The sequence below is a fragment of the Rhea pennata genome, chromosome 3 (genome assembly GCF_028389875.1).
Source record: "Rhea pennata isolate bPtePen1 chromosome 3, bPtePen1.pri, whole genome shotgun sequence".
NCBI classification, from domain to species: Eukaryota; Metazoa; Chordata; class Aves; order Rheiformes; family Rheidae; genus Rhea; species Rhea pennata.
In genome coordinates this window covers 31,964,602-31,986,677 of record NC_084665.1, presented here as the reverse complement: position 1 = coordinate 31,986,677, position 22,076 = coordinate 31,964,602, and the positions used below count along the sequence as shown (strand labels likewise).

The 22,076-nt window shown below is 43.9% G+C and overlaps 1 protein-coding gene across 5 annotated transcripts in view; it reads right to left on the bottom strand.

The window, feature by feature from the left end:
- Window positions 1–5,801: 5,801 nt before the first annotated feature.
- Window positions 5,802–22,076, bottom strand: part of TTC7A (tetratricopeptide repeat domain 7A) — a 183,111-nt gene continuing 166,836 nt past the window's right edge. For all 5 annotated transcript variants that reach the window (XM_062571935.1, XM_062571934.1, XM_062571936.1 and 2 more), the window contains one exon: window positions 5,802–10,105. In XM_062571935.1, the coding sequence (XP_062427919.1) occupies window positions 9,884–10,105 (222 nt within the window). In that variant the 3' untranslated portion in view covers window positions 5,802–9,883. The remainder of the gene's footprint in view (window positions 10,106–22,076) is intronic.

Sequence of the window (22,076 nt, the reverse complement as noted above, 5' to 3'; positions counted from 1 at the left end):
ACATGCAACAATCTATAGGGAAAAAAATATGACTTTTAGAGCTGTTCTTTTCAGCAACAGCAAAACACTTTTGGTTTTAAAACTGACAACTTTATTGTCCTATAGCTGAAGTACAGTGAGTTGTAAGCTGAAACTAAAGCATAACTCTGCATATATCTCACCAGCATTTTCTAATCACAAATTAATATTTCCTAACAACCGTAGTGGAATTCAGTAGGGAAGTGAGGATCTAATTCAATAGCAGAGGATGGGCCCTATAAAGTTGATCCTATAATTGTTCTTCTATAAAACATGCATTCTCTTTGCTTTTATAGATTTGGGGTTTTTTTTTGTTTTTTCTTAAAGCTCTTCAACACGCACGTGCCTGCGTGCGGACACACTCTCATCTTCCACCTCACTCTCTCAAATCCAATCATCTCTGTGCATGATTGACCTACGTGGTCACCATGGTTTTCAATTCAATTTAGGTCCCTGCAGAGGACTTTTAATTAAGAAGCTCTAATAGGCATATAAGAGAAAATATCTAAGCTGCTGGCCTTCAAACTGTGAGCTACAGATCCCTGGGTGCCTGCGGCTAGCTCATGAGGGACCATAAACATGTCCTTTCTGGAAAGGTCACATCCTACGAGCAATCTGTAAAGGTACCTCTTCTGGATCCACTCATCTACTGGAAAATTCCTTCAAAAAGTTGAGGAAACTCTGTAATAGGCTGCTGTTAAGCAGTGGGTAATGAGACAGAGAACAGGGAGCAGGGCCCCATCCACAGAAGTGTCTGTATGTAGTGATAGCTACAGCTTGTGTCAGGGTGCTCAGCCCAGCTCCAAGCTCACTCCAATCCGCCCAGGGCGCGTGGGAGCTCGGCGGGTGCTGGGGACTCTTAGTGTGTGCCGCTGCCGCTGGAGCCGGCCGGCGCTTTGCTGTACATCCAAGTGCACTCGCTTGTGTAGCAGCTGCAACACTCAAATGTTTAATAACTCATTTTTACCCAGTGTGTGTTTGAGCCAGTCCCAGGACTTCATCACCACTGCCTGAACTGTAGAAGCGTACACGGGTGGGACTTTCAGAAATACTTGGTATTGGTCTGATGTTTGTTTTGGTGGGAACAGTCCCCACGCGTGTGCGCGCTTGCGCACATGTGTAGGGTAGCACATGTGTAGGGTAGCTTTTCCTAATCACCAAGAAATGACTTACGCCTGCTGGACTGTGGATGCGCTCTTCGGTGACATGGTGCAGAAGCACTTGAGCAGGCTTCCACCCCAGCAGCTCCAGCATTAGCCACGTATAAGAACAACAAGCAGGACTGGAAAACACTTCTTTTAAACTCTTTTAGGCATGCTACTTACTGGAAAGTAAAGCTCTAGAAAACTGGAGACATTGTAAAAATCTGAGATAACTTTGAGAAGTTCTTGGCAGGAAGACAAAATGGAAAAAAAGTGTTTTGTGTAGATTGTTTCAAGATTAAACATCTTGAATTTTTGTTTCAGAATACTCTCCTGGCAGTTCTCTCAAAACTTCTGGTCACACAAATCTGAGTTACTGAAGATACTATTGAGGACTTCTGTCAGACAGAACAACATTCTATTTAATTGGAAGTTTTCTTTTTAAGCTCTTTATTTAATTGAAAATCTCCAAAACTTTCCTTTGGAATGCAACTTGAAACAACTTTTTTTTTTTTTTTTTTCTTTTTTTTTTCATTCTGTTAGTTTTCAGTTAGCTGTTTGAACAGAAAACTCTTCGCAAGTACACAAGAGGAGATGATGAGAAATTTGAAAACAGAAGAAATTAAAAAAGGAAAAGCTTCACTTGTGATAAGTCAGCCCCTTGAAATAGTGGCAGTCAAAGTCCAGGCCTGGACTGCTGGTGCTGGGTAGCTGTACCCAGGCAGCTCCATCAGCCCAAGCCTGATGTGGGCCACCTGATGGCTTTACAGGGAGAAGAAGTTCATATATCCTGTGTTAACGTAACGAGTGGGAACTTGCCTTAGCTCCATCGTACAGAAGAAACCTGAAAAACGCAGAGTGCAAACCCCTTGTGGGCTTTGAAGGACTCTTCCACTAGAACATGGTAGGCAAAGGAGGGAGGCAGAATTGCCCTGGGGCTGGAGGAAAGAGTGAGGAGCAAGTAATAGTAATTTAACCAGTTCTGCACAAAAAAAAAAAAGTCCTCTGTTGTCTCAGCTCCTGATAGGTTTGATTTTTTTTTTTTTTTTATGTGCAATGAAAACGGGGATGAAATGCCTCCCTTGCTACCCTTTTAAAAACACTTCAGTATCCTCCAAGGAGAGACAAGAGCAGCGTCGTTATAACTGGGAAATGAATTGCTCGCTTTCTGGATTTAGCAGCTTCCTGTTTTGGAAACCCGAGATATCATCTCAAATTTCTATTTGTTGTCAGCCTGGGAGGAGAGGCTCCAAGGCTGCAAATCCGCTTGTGAGGCAGTGGCTTGTTTGCTAATTGTCTCTGCCAGACAACGCCGTCGACACTGATCGCAAAATCACCTCTAACCTATGCTGACCAGATAACTGCTATATCCTTGGACTTCCATCCTTCCGAAACAGTACCCCTTGCTGCAGATGCAGCGCGCGTATGTCAGCTTCTCTCGCCAGACGACAAAATACAGGCATGCTTGTTACTGATTAATTTATAAACATACTCGTTTCCGGACCTAATTATGATATCGCAAGCAACTGCATTACGAAAAAGATGTCTGACTTGTCATACATAATGTAATGACTCTTTCGCGTCAAGGGCTGTGGTGTCCTTTGAAAGTCAGTGAGAGCTGGGTACCGGGCTGGCGCCTGCCTCCACGGTGCTGTGGAAGTGTGCGGTCCCAGCGCTGCCACGCCGAGCTGGCTCTCGGGCTGTGGCACAGGGTGGTGTCGGTATAAGGTCGGTCCAGAAAGGCTTTTGCAGCCAGGAGGCTGCTTTACACTTGCGCTTACTCTCCCAGTCTGTTATTTTTGCATGTTTCTGTCAGCAATGCCGGTGAGGCTGGGCTTTGCCTCCGTGCAAGCTTTTCAGTAAGGAAAATGGTTTTTTGTTGTTGTTGTTTTTTTGTTTGTTTTTGTTTTTTTTCCAAACTGCAAGCCTGTATTTGCTCTTTTGCTTCTTTAGGCCAGCTTACAGCACTTGCCATTTTCGCTGTATACAAATCCATATGTTCTGCCACACCTGTGTGTCAAGCAGGTATAGCTTACCTTCACCGGCCAAATCACCACAGCTGCTGCATCAGCTTTAAATGAGACCAGATTTGAAAATGGCAGTTCTGCAAATTCAGGTGATGACCTGCAGGGTTTTTTTCCTCTGTGTTTTGACACTTTATTCTGTTAACCTGAAGCACTAAGTAAACCTTTGGATTTTGCCCTTCAGTCAGTGGACCTGTGGGTAATGTTTTGCCCATGAGCTATCGCTCTCCATGTTGGAGACAACATACATCATAAGAAACCGGTTTGACAGCCATGACTCTGTTTAATGCTATAGTGACTGCTACTCACAACAAAACAAGCTTACTGGTTTTGTGATGTTTATTTCCACTGTGTGATGCTTACTTCCACTTTCTCTAACACTGGTCTTTAAAGATTAGTAGGATATGTGTGTCTGGCTGAGGCATCATTACCTGAGATTTGACATCTCCCAAGGGATGTCAGAATCCCTTGAGAGACAGAAATCAATGCTGCTGCTTTGGTGACTCCAGCAAACTCTGGAGGCTATAAGACCACCTGTGTGGAGGGGAGCATCTGGGCAGTAGCGATGCTTGTCATCTCTTCCCTTGTTGTTTATGGGACTTCTAAATATCTGGCAGGAGTATACTGTACATAGCTGAGTTGATTTTCACCATTCTGCAGTAGAAAGACAGAAGTGGTGGTCTGAAATAGCTACTAGAAATATTCCTAATAATAACTTGTAAGAATAGCATGTCAAAATTGCTAACCTAGTACAACTAGGTTTTCCAGCAAAGAAAGAAGCGACTGTGCACTAAGGTTGAGGTTGAGAGTACCTTAGCAAGCCAAAGTGACTTCCAACAAGAATGAGAAAAAAGGCTTGTTTCTTCCCATTTAAACACATGGGAACTACTAAGCATCTGTGCAATGCAGGGAGGATAAGAAGCAATGTACTTTGGTTAGTATGGAAGCAAAGAGGAGCTGTGAAGCCGATTTTAATTTCTCTGCAAGTTACTCCTAGGAGGGGACTGAACAATGAAATTCCCCGGTTCTAGTCTGGGTTCGGTTGTGCTTCTGTTGAGCAGGGACTTGACAGCCCTCCTCCTCCTTCTGCCTGAAAGCCCCCAGAGCAACCACTGCTCATCGCCTGTGTGCCTTATGGAAGAGAGCAAGGAGGGGAAGCTAGCTGGTTTTTTGTTTACTTCAATTTCCAGTTTTTAAGACTTCGTAGTATCAGTTGCAGGACTTAATTCTGCTATTGCTGCAGAGGAATCATGTTCTGCTTGAGTTACACTGAATATGCTTGTAATCCAAACCAGCCACAACAATTATGAAGAAATGCTCTTCAAAAACCCTTTGCTTAATCTCATTTGAGTATGAAACTAAGGGTCTGACTATTTAAGAAGGCCCTACTGAAACTTGCCTGGAAGATTAATTTGTAAATGCTAAGAATTCTCTGGAAACTCCTGAATGAAAATGTTTAATTCCAAACAACCACAGGAGTAACTGTTTGTAGAAAGCAATGATTAATGATATTGTGGGCAAAATAAGGTGAGTCCATAAACTTGATGGCATAGCAGTTGTGTATTACTTGATGATATAGAGTTCCTTGCACTACCTTTGTTTATTTTTAATGGAAGAAGCACAAGCAAGTAAGATGCTTGCCTAAATCCCCATAAATCCAAACATCTGAGACTACATTTACTCCTTTTTCCTGGCTCTGTTCCTCTTTGAAAGCATGCTGCTTGCATACTCGCTCATGCTTTTTCCCATGAACTACAAGAGTGTAGGCCAAAATACCCTTTGCAACTGGTAGCTTGCTAGGCACACTAGGTTCTGGTTAATACAACAAGTAGTCATTTCATAATGCTTGAAATATCTGTGGCATGAATACATTAAAAGTAACAAAATTGGCAGGAAATAACTATGCATGAAGAGCTTCCCCCCCCCACCCCCGGGTCAATTTATTCATCTGGTGAAAACATCTTGCAATACAAAAATACGTTAAGTCATGAGGAAAAATGATCCCAATAACCCCACATTAGCAGTATTCAAGTGGCGTGGTCTAGTAGGAAGCACTCCTGAAGTGCCGAAGTTGCAAGCGCCCACCCGCACACCATGTCTCGCAGAGCAGGACTGCACCGTCGCGGTCCCGTCTGCAGTGCTGTGGTGTCACCGTCCCTTTCGGCAGCTACAGCTGCAAACTAGCGTGTGTTTCTCTGCTAAGAGGTGCACTCAGAAGGGAAATGAGCTGGGTTTTTTAGTATCCAGCTGCTTGGGACCTTGCTGTAGGTTGTGGGAGCTGAAGGGATGAGCTGATTCACTGGCGTCAAAAAAGTCAGGGGAACGATCCTGGCAGCTCTGAGGAGCCTTGCGTTCCCAGGCCGAACTGCAATTATCAAATCTCAATTGGTCCGGCTGAAGAAAGATCACGGCTGTGATCCCCTTTCACTCAAAAAAGGTTATGGTTCCCTCTCTGGCATTATTAAAAAGAAATATAAAATAGCCAGATTATTGTCACCGAGGCTCTCCAAAAATGAGACTTTGGATGAAATAATTCTGTAACTCAAAGCTCAGCAGTCAGTGCCGTGCCTACTTTGGTACCCAGCCAGTGAATTTTAAAGTAAACACACTCCAGGACTGTTCTCCATTTGGATTTATTAGTCATTACCAGGAAAAGATAATTAGCACTTCTGAAACGCTGCGATAATCAGTAGCATGAGCCATTACCAATAGAAACGGATTGGGGTACTTGTGCAAGGCAGGGACAGGGCGGCTCCGCCGTACTCCCTGTACAGAGCGAGTCCAGCGGTGGGCAGATCCGCAGCTGGAGGAAGCTGTCAGAAACACCAGCAGCTTCAGCGGAGCTCATGACACTCCTCACAGGCTAAGGCAGAGAGGGCGGTTGGTCCCTGGCCTGTTGGGCTTCTCGCTGTATTATCTTGGAGGCACATTTGTTTTTTGTTGTAGTGTACAATCTCTCTGTTGTTTGAAGGAGATAGCAAACACCACTCCTTTACTGGGCATCAGAAAAACAGGAACTAATTATTTTTCTTTCGTATGCAACCTGATGACTGAAAGGAAGAATAATCTTGTGGTTAAATGAAAGGAACTCAGGCACACGTGGATCTCTTAAACAGTGATACTTTTCCTCCTCCTTTCTAGAATTATGGAGGAATACCTTGTTGTACTCAAGTGAGGTGAAATGCTGGTTCTGGAGTTTTAGCACTATTGTTCCCTGAACTTTCATTGCTTATGAGCATCTGTAATATTCACAAGAGGATGGGATGTAAATCTGAAGTTCTTGGTCTAAGACCCAGGGCATTAGGCCTGCCAGGCTTCCTGCTGTACAAAACAGTATGGCTTAATGAGCTCCTAGAAGTGGGTCTGTTAGGTTTATCATCAGCACTGGTATCTGAAGAAATACTACAATACATATGTTTGTATTTCTTAGACTTGCAAGTTCTGTTGCAGTCATCTTTGTTTATCCTTCTAGATTCAGAAAAATAAAGCACATGCTTGAGAGCCCAGGTAGCATGTAAGCTTGGGAAGACTTCTGTTTGGGGTAACATTAGAGACAAATAGAGAGTGAGGAATTACTGAAAGAATACTTGCCAGCCTCTTTGCTGCCCCATGCAGAGGATTTAGGACAATGTAATCTCAGACTATAAACCCCTAAGTATTAAGAAGAGAACACAGAAATGTTTCAGTGCCCTTAACACCACTCCAGCAAGCAGGTGTTTCTTGTCCTCTGGGAAGCATTTGAGATCGAGTATAAACTGATTACAGAAACAGAACTTTGCCTGCAATTAATTTAAGGACAGCGGAGTGCTGTGCTGACTACCTTATGCATGTAACTGATTTTAATGGGACTACTTGTGTTTGTCTTCTCTGCAACAACCAAAGCAGAGACTCCTACGACTGTAATTCCAATGCCAGTAACATTCCTTAACTTCTACATGTACTGCATGCATCTAGGACAACCCTGGGATCACCTCGCTGGCTGATCGCACAAGGCCCCCACGTGCATGTTCCAGCTACTGCTGCACCAGCTCCAGCATTACTGAGGCGAAGTTCTTGTGATGGCAGCAAGCGTGATGTGCTGGTGGCTGCTTACAAGCTGGCCACGAAGAAGCAAACAAGTGCATGAGCGCTCCCTTCTCGCTTGCTATTTGGGAGACGCGTACCTCCCTGCCAGGTCACCGGCCAGCTGAGCTCCCGACCTCTTAAAGTGGTTAATCAGTCCATGTGATGCATAGCTTGAACAGTTGCTCTATACGTGGAAGTTGGTATGGTGGTGTTTTAAGACACAAATAATAAAAGAAAATGGTCATGTTGGGACACTGTGACTATTTTTTTTTGTCTTACACAGAGGACTTGCTGCTATGCTGGAAACTGCACTTGTAGGCAGGAACAAGTATCAGAATAGCTCTAATGAGGTCTATTGCCAGATTAAATCTGACAGTGGAACTGGGTCCAAAACCACTGGATAACAATTTACAGCTTATGTCAAAAATACTATCATCTTTTTCTCCTTTTCCTTTTCCCACCTGCACTGCAGAACCAGCCGACTTCATAGCATCATTTATAGAAAAATGGTCTCTGCCTCATCTTTTCATCTCCATGAAACTCATTTACTTCTGGTACTTTAACACCTACTCCTTCCTCGGCTGCTGGTGCTATTGCAAATGAGTAATGTGGCTGGGTAGCACTGTTCCCTTGGAAACTGGGCTCTGGCCTGAGAAGCCTAGTTTGAGGCTTGCGTGTCACTGGAAAGATGGAGTCCTCATGGGCTGACCACCTTCCATGGACCGTGCTGGTTTCACTCCAAATGCCTTGGTGAACAGAATAATAATCTGGGTAATTAATCTGGGCTAATTGCACTAATCTAATTAAAAAAGTTTAGAAGTGCCACACGATGTTGACAGAAAACTCACCTCAGTCTACTGCTTTGCATGGGTGCTTTGTGGGGAAGCTGGGCAGTGGGAGCAAAAGCTGCGTGCGCAGCACTGGTGTGGTCTGGGAGCAGCAGGAGAAGGACCCAGTGGAAACCACACCTCAGATAAACTGTAGATGTCCAAATAACTGTAAACAACACTGACTGCAAGTCTGCTGTCATAGCCTGAGGGTCTTCAAAAAACAAAGCAAAAACTTACTTGCTTTCTGCCTGAAGATATTATTTCTGGAATGATCTAGATGCTGATCACAATCCTGGGTAGAATTATACTGTTAAGTGCATTTTAGTGCAAAATCTCTTTATTAAATAGTTAGAAACAGTGCACTGATAGAAACCTACTCTGGACAGAAATATGCACACAGCTGCAAACTTTCTCTATAGGAAGTGCCCACAGGTCATTTTTGCCTCATCTTCCTCTTGGGTCTGCCGTGGACAGGGCTGGTTCTGGTGTGTCATGTTACAGCTCAAAGTTGCTGCAAAGGCCACGTGGAGGTCAAATACAGCTAAGGATCAGCTTAGCATGGGGCATGCCAGCTGTGTCCCCCCTCCCTGCAATGCCAGCCGTTGGGAGGGTGAGTGGATTAGGAGCTCCTCAGATGGCTCTGGAGATCATGCTTGCATCTGATATGATACACAAAACGATCCTGCTCTACTGAAGGTCCCAGCTCTGTACTGCTAATGTAAAATTGCTATAGAAAATCTGAAGTACAGTAAAAATAAAGGTAATTCACATATACACATACTGCTTTCAGCATATTTTGCCTTAGAAGACTACTGCCATCTTCTTTTATATTATGAGAAGATGAATATGAAAATGTTTTGTGCCAGGAAGAGTAGTGAAGTAGAACACAGAGTTCAGGCAGTATATACTGATAATCACTATATTTCTTACTAAAAGTGCTGGACTAGGTAATTAGTAAGAATGTAGCTCAGACAGCTTGTATCTAGCTAGTTCATGAAAGTTCTTGCAATAAATATGTAACTGGAGAGATATACATACAAGTGTGTGTTTTTAATACTAGTTCAAATGTGAACTGATCAGTCTTTGGTTTTTCTGCTCCTGCAAATCATGCTAGAATAGCAGCTTAAAAAAAAGGGTATTTTTAACTTAAATTTGTTTAGACAAATGCCACACTAAATATAGCAAGTATATGCAATATCTAAGAACAAGGCAGAAAAAGGATTATCAGAATAGCTGAGATATATAATTTTGTAAACAGTATATATTTCTTGTCTATACAGTCTAATTGTCATTCCTATCCTGTCAGACCCATGTGGAGACAGTCACATACTTCAGCACAGCTTGGTTCAAGTTAGTTGATGCACTTACTCCTGCTTAGAGCAGGCCTGAGCTTTAAGTCAGGGTTTTGGGATTTCAATTTTAATGAAAATTGAAAGGTGCAAATGCTTCAAATATAGCTACACTCTAGCATCAACTATTCTACAGTCAGTGACCTTGAACCAACACTTTGAAATAAGTCTTTCTGTTAACCCGAATAGGAGGTTAGCTAGGCATCTGTGAAGTAAAAAGGCTTTTTGTTTCTTGTTTTGTTTTCTTGTCTGTTCCATATTGTCCAAACGTTAGGCTCTTCTCAGCTAAATATGTAGACCTGAGCCCCATCCTGGAATTGTTTTGCCCAGTTCCAGGTTACAATGGCACTTTTTTGTTGAATCCAGAATTTCTTCTCTGTGGTTGGTGGGTTGTTCTTTGTTTTTTAATTTGTGCCTGTCCATTGAATGCAGATGCTTAGCTGAGGGGCAAAGCTTCAGAGCTCCCGGGGTATGACAGTGAAAGGGATGACAGGACTGCTGGATTCGAGGTCCAGAGCAGTGAGGAAGCATTCAACAGCTGCTTCGTTTTTCCCTTGCGCTTGCAGGACTTCCCCAAGGCTGTTCCAAGCTCTGTGGCTGGTGTTCTGCGTCCGGACTGCATCCCGGAGGACCTTCTGCGCCAGGTCCTTCCGCCCAAGTCTGCTCAGTACTGGGCCCTGTCAATAAACAAGTGATGAGCAGTTAACAACAGCACAAAACAGGAGTGCAAAAGCTCCTGACCGTCTAGGTAGGCAAAAGAGGGCAGGTGTCATAGTCCTAAAGGCAGATCACCTACTATTTACAGAGAAGAGAAGCAACCAACTACTAAGCTATGTTTTTTTGAGTATGACATATATTTAAAAGAGCAATTGTGTAGTTTGTGGTTTTTTTAACATAGGAGCCTGAGCCAGCCCTGCAAATACTCCAGCTGTGTATTACTGGGAGAGAACATACTGGTAGTGTGTGATGCTAGTAAGATGGAAAAGGTCATTTAAGCATCCCACTCTCCTCCAAAAGCTTACATTGGCTTTTAATCTCCAGGAAAATACACACAGATCAATTATTCCAACTATCTAAATTAACTCTTGCATGTTGAGAACATTCATCTGAGTCTGAGGTAAAGTCTGAGTGATCCTATGTCTTGACATTCATATAGAAAGACCTTTCCTTTTGAATAAAAGAAGCAGTTAGGGGGATGAGGTCCCCTTCCAGACGTCTGGGGCTGACTGTATATAACAGCATCAGTGCACTCTGTCCAAGTGCTATTTGCACTCTATGCAAATCCTAAAGCATTGTGGGGGAGGAGATGGATGAAGAATTCTTGCTTAAAAAGCTGTCCTTAGGGTAAGAAAAGACACAAGTGGGTGTAACCATCTGGAAGGAACAGGAGGGGGAGGATGAAAGAAGTGGTAGGAAGAGCATGTTTTCCTATAGGGCTCGCATGGATGCGCCTGAACCCGTAGAGCATCTAATGAGCCAAGCTCCCTTTTAATTACACAGCAGTCAACTGCACTGGGCTTTGCATGCCACAATGTATTAGTGCCAATTTTCTGCTCCATCCTCGAGGTGCACACACCAGGATGAGCCTCTTGCTAGCACTGCGTCTCTCACCAGTATCATCCAGATGTGGCCTCAGGAAGCAGCAGCCAAATACATTTGTGTTGCCTGCCAAGCCCTGCATGGCCTCTGCCTACGTCCAGTCCATTCACATGCTGCAGTACCAAATCTCAACAGATTCCACCACCAGTAGCAGGTGACCTTTCTAGGGACCTTTCGGCAGTACAAGCTTGAAGCGCTCTTCCTACCGGGTGAGGGATGCCCCAGCAGGGTCCATCAAATATCTGCTACGTTGGCAGATCCACCATCACAATACAAGCAACTGATGGTTTGAAATCCATAAGGGTTACGCTCCTAGGATCAAGATTATGCAATGCATGAGCTCACATCTAAAAGTTGTCCATGCCCTTTGCAATGCCAACAGTCCTTCTCTATGTTGTGTGAGGGATCCCAGTGTATAAATGTGCTGTTTCCACTGACTTCTCAGTCAAGGGGCTCAGCAGTTCAAAGGTTTCCATATTAGAACAGTCCACAGTATAACATCACCCCCCAGTAAACACATGCCATGTATTGGAAATCTTTTTGTAAGAAAATACCAAAATTTAATTTAGCAGGTACACATGGAAATACTGGAAAGTGAGATGACTGCCTGACTTCATGCTTTGAATCCACAAACTACACAGTCTCAGGAAATTGTACATATGAAGAAAAGCATTAGCTTAGTCTTTAATGGGTCTAATTGCATTTAATTGATATCAGAAGATGTAAGAAACCTTAAAGCTCTTGCAACTGAAATCTAAAGTAATTTTCTCATGAAACAATTGTGGTGTTTTTGTAAGTAGTAAAGATGTTTCCTTTCTGTTGTTCTGTTTGCTGTTCTTAAACTGCCATTAGATGCAGGATGCATTAGCATGACTAAGAACATGCAGCCACGCTATTACTAATAACTATAAAAATACATTACTTTGCCGGAGTTAACAAATATGTGATTAATCAAATAAAGGTGGCTCCTCCTTGAACGTAACTTTGACCTGAGTATCAATTCAATATCAAATCTGATCAGTTAGAGATTTAGTGAAGATGTTTTTCCTTTACGTTTATCTTTCTGTTGAAAGATGATGAGACAACAGGCCTAACTTTGCTTTTCCCCTGCGATGAGACACAGGTTGTATAAAGCTTCTCCAATGGGAGAGTTTGGTCGATGTGGAGGTAGCTGCTTGGAAACGAATGCAAGCATGTAATAACAGACTGGAAGGAATTTGTGCAATTATAATTTGAGTCACCAGCTTGACAGGGATAATGAGGTACAGAGAGGGCAAGTAATGTGGCCATAGCAAGTCTGCCGCAGAGCCAAGAATAGACGAGAGCTCTCTCAGCTCATCTTTGTCCCCGACCACAAAACCACTCTTCCTAAAAATTCTTTCTGGCGTTCTGACCGAGCAGCGACGATCCTGTTCGCTGCTGCCCGGGCACCCAGTGCCGGCCTCACCCTGCACAAGGTGACCTCGAGTCGGGAGGGTGCCGCAGCCTCTTCGCGCCGCTCGCCCGGGAGCCAGGCGGGCCGGGAGCCCCTGCAGCTGCTGCCTCCTGCCCGAGGCGGGGATTCCCTTCCCGCCCGGCAATCTCACGCCTCGCGGCAATGCTTGCGTGAAATGTGCCTCATCGGAAAGCTGCGGCGCCCGCTCCGGATCTGCTGCCGCCTCTTCTGCCTGTGCTTGAAGAGGGCAGAGCACCTCTTCAGCAGTCTAATGGTCCCTGCGGGTGTTCTGCAGCCCCGGGAGGAGGCGGCTGTACGTAAACCTCAGGCACCGTGCGTACCTGGGGCAGGTACTCAGGGTAGCCACCAGTAAGTCGTTGGTATCGGGCGCTTGCAAGCATGCCTGTTTCACTTGAAAAAGCACATGTGAACCCTGAGAAAGGCTAGCTCGTGTGCCCCAAAGCCAGCAGAATGGCTCTGTACACTGCAACATACTGGATGAGTGAAAAGAAAGATGACTGCAGGATGTTTTGGGGGAGGGACACAGGCAGAAAGGCTGGCAACAGCTGACTGAGGGGCTAAAGTTTTCAGCTTGCTGAGGTGCATGGCTGCTTGGACTGATCCGCGCCTGGGGCCAAGGGCCCTCGCGTTGCTGCCAAGGGCTGTGCTGTGCCCGTGCAGCGCCGGCAAAAGAAGTCGGGTTTCATGCTTCAACCCAACCCAGCCCAGGCTCTGCAAACATGCTCAGCCACAGGCTCCGGATCCGCTTGTCCACAACAAGCTGGGGCAGCTGGCGCTGGCCATCCTAGGAAAGCCTAAATGACTGGGCAGAATTACGTCCCTAGATATTTAAAGGACAGGTTGAACATTATTAATTCTGTGTGCAGAAGGGCGGTGTTTTGCAAAGATTTGGGTTTCCTCTCTCGTCTTCCTTCCCCTACTGCTAGCCAACCACAAGCGTTTTCTAAAAGCTGCAGGCTGCAGCAACCCCAAACCTACGCGAACATGCAGCGCTGAACACTTTGTTTTTTGTTTCCCTGAGGTATTTGCACTTGAGAGCTACTCCTTGCTAGTGAATTTCTTATTTCCCCATGGAGTCTGGCTTGCTATAAACAATGCCTGCATGTTGTTGCTGTGTAGGTCCAGCTGGAATCTGCCTACAGTGCAAAAGAAAAAAATTATATATAAATTCAGAAAGCCACCCACTGACAAGCAATTTGCATTTTTATCTGGAAGATATATTTTTTTAAAGATTTTTCTAATGAAAGTTCAGTTCCTGAGTTTCTATGGCAACTCATCTGCTTGCTGTGCATGCATAATTTCATAAAGTCAGATCTCAGGAAGATGAGCAATTAGTATAAATACAAGCAGGAAAGTGATTATGGGTTTCATCCTCTTATTTTCGAAGAAGGAGGGTGGGGCTGGGTTTTGTTGTCTTTGGGCTGTAGTGATGTTTTTGCCAAAGCAATGCAGAAACCAGTGAACAAGGTGGCCTCGCTTCTCTGCCACCTCCTGGCTATCACCGGCACTTCTGTTTTTGCCCGATTATTTTCCTCCCAAAGATGGTGAGTACCTCTGAGTATACATAGTCTTTGCTGGCAGTGTTCTTGGTACTGTGTCATGCCCTAATGAGCTATGAGCATAGGCTTCTTTAAGGGGGAAAAAAGGGAAAACCAAAACAAAAGGTGGGTGGGAATCATTTTGCTTTTGAGCTCCTGTGGGCAGCACATTGCGAGGGCTGTCCTAGATGGATGCTATTCACGTGCTAGTTGTGTTTTAATATATCTGCATAGAGCTTGGATGCTGATTCACTCAAGGAGGACTGAGCACAATTTGTGCGGATTAATCTAATTTTCTTCTTCAGGTCTGAAGATAAACTTCAGAGCTTGCAAACAGAGACAGACTAGTGCAGGTTGGGCGTTCAATGCAGACCAAAAAAGAAGGAGATGAAACACAGAAAATACAATTTTAATGACGGATTGTGACAAAATGAAACTGAAACAGTGTAGCCATGATGAAGGCAGAGCAAAGATACTGAATTTAGTTTTTTGATTCAGGCAGCTGGACTTATATATATATATATATATATATTATATATATATATATTTTTTTAATTTGACAGGAGAGGAGGGGATGTGTTTATGCAAAGTTTTTTCAAAGGTATTTTAGTTCTTGTCTGCATGTAAAATAAACAAACAAAACCAAACTCACTTCTATAATGATACTGGGGTGGCCTCCCTTGCCTTTACCTTGCCTTGAGTGAGGTGATACTTAATAACTGGTAGGCAAGTGAGGCTATTCTTGTTTTAGAATACAAGAGTCATATTTCAATTTAACTTAGATGAGCATAATTCACATTACGAGGTCTTGAAATTCCTAATTTGTGCCCCTACAAAACAAGATTCATGCACAACTGAGAGGTTATTTTTAGTAAGGAAAATCAGAATTTCCTTTGCTAATATTTAGTTCGGACACCTAACAAGCAACAGGTTGTTGTTTTGATAGACTTGGCATCCTTGTCTCCTTGCACTAAGGTGGCACAGATTCTTCTTGCCTTGGTGACTTGCGTTGGAAAGAGATGTGCAGAAAAGCATTTTAATTTCCTTTCCCAGAAGGCTCCTTTTTCTTTGTCTGCATGGCCATCTCTTTTTGGAGAACCTGTATAGATGGACTAGAATCTTTCTTTTTCCTTTAAAATCGATTTTAATATCTATTTTAAATGCAACTTCTCTTTGCAGCATGAGACCTGAACAGTGAGGTCTTCTTTGTGACTTTTCTCAATGGAGTAGAGCTATCTTGCTCCATTACTGTCAACACCATACCCTAAGAAGTAACCAGAGTAAATTAAGACGATGTTGACTTCTTGCTGCTGGGCTACTTCTAGTACATTAATCAACTAACCTCAACGTAAATCAGGTATCCTTACTCTCTACCACAGTCTGCAAGATGAACATGTCATTGGTGGTTATCAGAAGGGTAATTCGGACGTGGCAAGACCAGGGCATAGTGCAGAAACAAATGTGCTTGTTCAGCAGAATGCTACAAAAAGCCTTTCGGATATATTTGGCACTTCGTGATAACAGTCTCATGGAATGGAAAAATTCACACTGCTGTAGGACAATACACACTTCTATGACTATTTAGCAATCAGAATAAATTGTAACCAAAATCTGTTGCACAAATCATGATGTATCAGATCATGATGTATCAGACCTTTTGGAAAATAGCAGAGATTAGATCTGGAAATTTTAGGTCTCCTAGAGTAATAAAAAAAGGGAGAGATCTAATTTTTCTGTGATTTCTTCCAATATCCCTGCTGAAGCTGCATACCCTGTCAGCCAGCGATGCTGAAGTGGTACATTTGCCAAAGCTGAGGACGGGATGCAGAGGAGTGGAGAGGGCAGGCAGGCAAGCAGGACCACTGACAACTCCAGCACAGGGGAAGGAGAAAGGAAGGAACGGCACGAGGTTGGGGGGAAGCTGGGAAGTGCTGGGAACAGCAAATACCAAGATGCTACATCACTATTCATAGCACTTGAGCTCTCTCTGAGGGTTTCAGCTCTGAGGGTTTCAGCTCAGAGATTTCAGCTCTTGTACTTCAGAAGTAGCCTAGCAGCAGAAAGCTGCTGAAACTTTGCTTAAGCCTCTTTGTGTGCTAAGGATGAGCATGAGGTAAAGAGAAGAAGCGAAACTAAAAAGCCGTAACGGGAGAGAGAGGCTGAGTGAGTCTGAAGAATCAGAGATACCTTAAGCCTACCACAGACTTGTCCATACAGATGCAATCTGCCAGTCGTATAGCAGCAGCAGGGGAAACATCACTGGAGAGGGTAAAAAGCAAAAGAAAGAGAGATGGAAAGTGGTGAAGAGACAAAGAGAGGAGTGGCCCATTTCCTTAGATTGCCCGATGTGCTTTTCAAGTCAGTGTGTAATTGCAAGGAGATCATATTGCCCAGGACCCCTCTATGAGCCCAAGGCAAGCCCCCTCCTATGCAGAAGGGATACGCTGGGTCGCACTGCACACTGCCCTGTGCCCAGCTTGCTGTATCTATTTCAGTTCATCAGATGTCAGTATGGATGTTGGTAGTGTGTTTGAAGCTTAGATGTGACAAAACATTTATTGACGTAAAAAGTAAACTTTAGGGCAGCATTTCAAACCAGGAGGCTCTGATCTCTTCATAGGGAGGCTCATACAAGCCTACGAAGAATGAAAAGAATAATGCTTTTCTGCCTCATTGGATTGGCGTCACTTAAGCTTCATTCAAAGCTGAATTGTTTGCAGCACTATGAATATTCTCTAGATCTTCCTTTGCTGAGTCCTACATAGAGATGAAGCAGCAAGCAAGGAAGCCTAACAAGACGTCTCAACCACATGTTTGAGACTAACAAAATGCAGTATTTGTTTCACACACTATTTTCCTAGGGAAGGCAAGATTTCTCTAAGCTCAGATCTTAGCAGTTGTCATAGTAATGTTGCAGCACAGTGCACAGTAGCTTCAACTAGGACTCAAGCTCCTGGTGTTGTCTGTAAAAATATACACTCAGAGGTCCAAATCCAGTAATTTACAGTAATTTATAATACATAATTTATAAGCTAAGGCTCCAGTTCTCAGTGATATCTAGCTTCCCTGGCAGAAAGCACTGTTGAAATTAGTGAGATTCAGCCTAGCTATGTCCAAATATTTCAAAGAATGTGCAAGACTGATCATGAACAGTCTCAGCATGGGAGAAAAGGCATGCAACATATTTGCAGAATGCTACAAAGTGCTAACCTGATGGCGAGAGCACTTGACTAGAAAGTGGTTGTTCTAGACTATGCTTCACAGACTGTGAATGCATTTTGCATTAAACAATCCATTATTGCTCAGAAACAAGTCAGAGAGCAGAGGCAGGGATGGGGGGCAAGCTTTGGGATGAGAAGCCCAGTCTAGAACTTGCCCTTCTTGTGTATATAGTGAGCACCTGCAACTTCTAACAAAATATTTTTAAGTTATGGCAGTGATGAAGCCCTCCCTGCAGACCTGAGCAGCTCTCTGCCTCTATTCTGACAGCAAGCAGGTGTTTATGTTCTGTCACACATAGCCAGATGTTGCTGCATATAGTTGGGGACTGTCCAGGCTTAAAACTTAGACAGCTAATTAATTTGAGTGCCCACTGTGGGTTGTGGATGATGAATAGGGAACTTCTGGCTGTCTAGATTTCCTCCAGCAACAGTGCTGGATCTTTCCCCAATTTTCAATGCACTGGTTTACAGGAAAGGAGGGGCTGATGTGCTTATTTCCCATGCATGTTATCTTTATCTCTCTGTGCAGAGTAATTCTTGTCTCAACATTGGAGTCATGAACATTCTCATAAATAATAACCTGAGCTCTACCAAGGCTCTCTATGAAATTTGGTACCAAAGAAAGGTTTGCCTGAATTAATCACCAGAGTAAACACGGCATTTATGTCTCCGAGGAAGGGTGCAGTGCAGTGAGGACATGGCTTACACAAGCTCATAGCATGCCAACCTAGATTACAGCAGATCTCTCCTGAAAGGAGTGATGAGATTTAAAAAGACCTAACTTGCTTGGTTTTCCACTACCAGCAGTCTCTGGGATAGCATGTTATGAATAACATCCTCTGCACAGCTACAGCCACAGCCTCAGAGTGCAATCTCATCTCTGCTCAAAGCTAGCAGAGCTGCTATAGGAAATGCAGAGTAAGCTGGGCAGAGATGCACTATTGCGTTCTAGCTAGTACATCCTGCTCCAGCTCCAACACTTGTGAACCCACAGGGAGCATGTTTCCTTACCTTCTCTTAATATAAAATGCCTCATAAATCATGAACCTCCGCGCATGGAGAGATTTTGCTGAATTATAGATACCGCTGAATTTTCTGTTACATGCACAAAAGAGAATGAGTGAATAAACTCATTGAGAAGAATTAAAGTCTTTTGATTAATATTGCACATGCATTAATGGAAGCAGTGCTCTGTGGTCAATGTTCCAAAGACACTGGAGAACTGTGATGTTTTGTGCTTCCCATTTGTTTGGCCAGAAGGAACTCCTGCTTCCTTCTCCAAGTGAGGTCAGGTCAATCCGTTGTGACAGTTTTTGCTGAAAATCTGGAGTCCTTTGCTAACTCCTGTCCTCTCCTTGGTAGGCTGTCTCTTACGTACCAGGAGGCAATCCATCCTGTTACTGTATTATATACTGTTCTATACACTATATTGCTGTAATCTATCACTGTGTTCTGTCTTTAGTGTTAACAGGCAGCCTAAATAGCACAGAACTTAAACTAACTATAACTGTTTCGCTTGTTTGTGAAAAACAGTGCTTGAAAGTTGAAATATAAAAGCAGTAATCATTCCATCCCTTCTCCCTTTCAACAACTCCCTGAATACCTTCTGAAATATCATTTACAGGTTCAGCTGTAGACAAGCAACTTGCCTGCTAGAATTTCCAGCCTTTAATCTGATCTCAGAGTAAGGTGCAGTATGAGGACCATACTCATTAGTATAGCAGCATGGTATCTAGAGGGCTGTCTATGGAAACTACAACTAAAGCTAATAACCTACTGGAAAACCAGGCTGGATCTCAGGGGAGAGGCATCTGCTACAGAATTGGCCTTAGGGAAAAATCAGGCCAAGCACAATGTCTTTAGGCCTGATGCAAGTTTTATTCTCCAGAGGGGACTGAATGGCCTCAGGAACTTGAGGGCTCTAAGAAATGCATCAGGTTCTTCTTTTGTCAAGTGTTACACACATTTTAGAGGTGGGAATAGAGAAGAGCTGGGGAGTTTTGTCTTTCAGGAATTTACTGTGGTTTCTAAAGATATGCAAACAGAGTCCAAATAATCTGATAATGAGCACCTCGGGGACATAGAGGATAACTTACCACAACAAAGGAATGCAAGTGATTGACATGGATAAACAGGAGCTACAGAGATTCCTGGAAAATCAGGATTATCCACCTCTGACCATCAGGGCATCAGTTCTCCCACTAACGGACCCTCACTGAAATCTTTGAGCTTGCACAATGGATCAGTTTTGTCTCTCACCGTGGCCCCAAACATCAGAGCAGGTCTGGGTCCCAAGATGATGAAGGAAATGCACAGTTCCCCCCGGAAAGGAAACGGCTACCAAAAGTGTCTGAATGATGGCTTCAGTTTCATGGAATCACTTATCACCTTGTTTATAACGGCTCCACTGTCTCTGAATTGAGGAAGGAAGCCTGGCAACTGCAGCGGAAGAGAGCCAGCAACAAGCTTGCAAAACAACTCTGTCAACTCTTAGCTGGTGCTTAGGAGCTGTGATCCTGCTACACAGACAGGGATTTGCTCTGATGGTTCAGCTGCCAAAGCTGCCAGTTAAGTACTGGATTTGCAGTGAGGAAGGTGGTGATGGGGTTTTTTGAGGGGGCAAACAAAACCCAGGAAACAAAGTGCTTGTGATTCCTTGGATGGTAAGTTGAGCCGACACACAAACTTGTTAATGTGAGCATCCAAAATGCTCAATTATCCGTTGGGAGACAGAATGACTAAAGGAAAAGATAAGTTTTCTCCCTCAAGTTCAGCAGCTTTAACACAAAAAATTTGAGTTAAGAGCCTGTTCTAAGGATTGCTTTTCCCAAAGGAGAGTTTAGAGCAGTTATTTTGGGAAATCTGAAGCACAGGAACATTTCTGGGATTCTGCAATAAGCTTCTGACTTGGGAAAACAGAATCTGCTAACTAACCGTGGTTTTGGAAGGACGCTACCCATCTTCTCCAAAGGTTTTTGCCCTTGTCCTACTTGGTGAGGCTGCAAAAGGTACGTGCCAACAAACATAATATCCATCAGGAAAGCTCTTCTTAGGGTCAGATCAGAATTTGACTGTGGTTCCTCCCGCTCCCCCTTCCCTGAGCCCAGTAATCCATTTGTCTGTGACTTGCAGAGCACCATGCTGCTATTGCTGCACTAACAGGCAGAAAACAGCCTGGGTTGTGGGTTCAGCAGGGCTGTGGATGTGTCCTGTAACCACAGAGCCACTTGCAACGAGCATGCAATCGCCTGATAGAGAATGCCAGTGAAGAACACTGTTCCACAGGAGACTGCGCTGGTGGTCCACCCGCAAGTGTTGCGCTGCTGAAGTGCTGTTTTTGGGAGGAGCTAGCTCACTCTGCTGAGCAGGCTGAAAATAGGATTGCGCTCACTGTGCCATGTGGTTCAGTGATATGCCAGGACATGTATTTTTAGGAAATTTGTCCTTTGAGTAGAAAGGGTGAAGTACTCAGTCTGGTTTCCAGGCTTCTGGCTTTGCTCAGCTCCCTCCTCAGGAGTATGGGAGTGCATTAGCCACCGGCCAGTGGATATCCTTACTGCCTGTATATACTGCTAGACCTAGTGTCCTGCTGATCAGGGTGGTTGTGGAAGGGAAAAGATGGCTGGTCTGCTGCGTTGCTTTTCTTTGCTTCCATGCTTGTGTGCTCACTCTCTGCTCTGGCACTTTTCAGAGAGGAAACTTATCTCCAACGCAGCAAGAGCGGAGAGGAAAATAAGGAAGATCAATGCCTTGAGAAGAGTATGGTCTTTGAAGAGCCAAGTAAAAATGTTCCTTGCAGAATTAATGTGTGAGAGGAGAAGGTAGCTCAAAGAAGACATGCAGAGGAGGAAAGGAGAGAGGGGAGGAAAAAAAGATGATAAGCAAAGGATTTAAGATAGCTTCTGGAGAGACAAAGAGAAGCCTGATACTGTAAAGTGTTTTTTGGTGGGCAGGCTAATGAAAAAGTGCTGGACGTCTCCATGTCACTTGCGCACAGAAGACTCCCGTGACTGGTTTGACGAAAGGAGTAGGAATAGGTAGGGCTGCACAGGAATCAGAATCAAATTCTTTCCTGCCAGACACTTGCCAGCCTCCTAGTTTCCTCCAAACATCATTCTTACCAGGCAGTATGTGTTCAGCCCTAGCATCTGGGTTGTGATTTTTTGGCAGCTGCACAAGATCTCTGCTATCAAATCCCACCTGCCAGTCTCATGTCTGCTCCCACAGACCTTTGCCTGCTAGCAAATGTTTCAAAATCACCCTGCCAGCCACAGCACATCATTCTGCAACTCTGCCTCAGGCAAAAACCCTCATGCAAGGACTCTTTGAAACTTCAGTGGGGTGGAGGAGGGAAAGGCTAGAGGACATGCCTCTGGATTACAGGCAGAAAAATACATTTAGGTCACGGTTTGCATTGCATTCTTTTCAGTACTGGTGCAAAACAGGTATTTTTTCCTCTGAATTATCTGAATAATACAACTATTTTATCTCTGACATTTTAAGAAGGTGGATTTTTTTTTGTTTTTTTTTTCCAGAAACATGTTCTCTGCTATAGCAGTGCAATAAGAGAAATTGTGAACTTTCTTTGACATGAGAAATCATCTTGCTTTCTGCAATCTTTTGATTCAAATGACTTCTGCTTGCAGGTGGCAAAAAAGCCCATAATTGTTCACCACCACGTGCTCATGCGAAGTTTTACTCTCTGTAGTTCTTCCCTTCTTTACAAATCTTTTGTTTCCCTCCTCCTGCTTCTTAGCCTGTCATCCAGTTCCAGATGAGCAATGTCACCAATGTAGTATATGTACATACTCTATATTGCTTCATTGTTAAAACA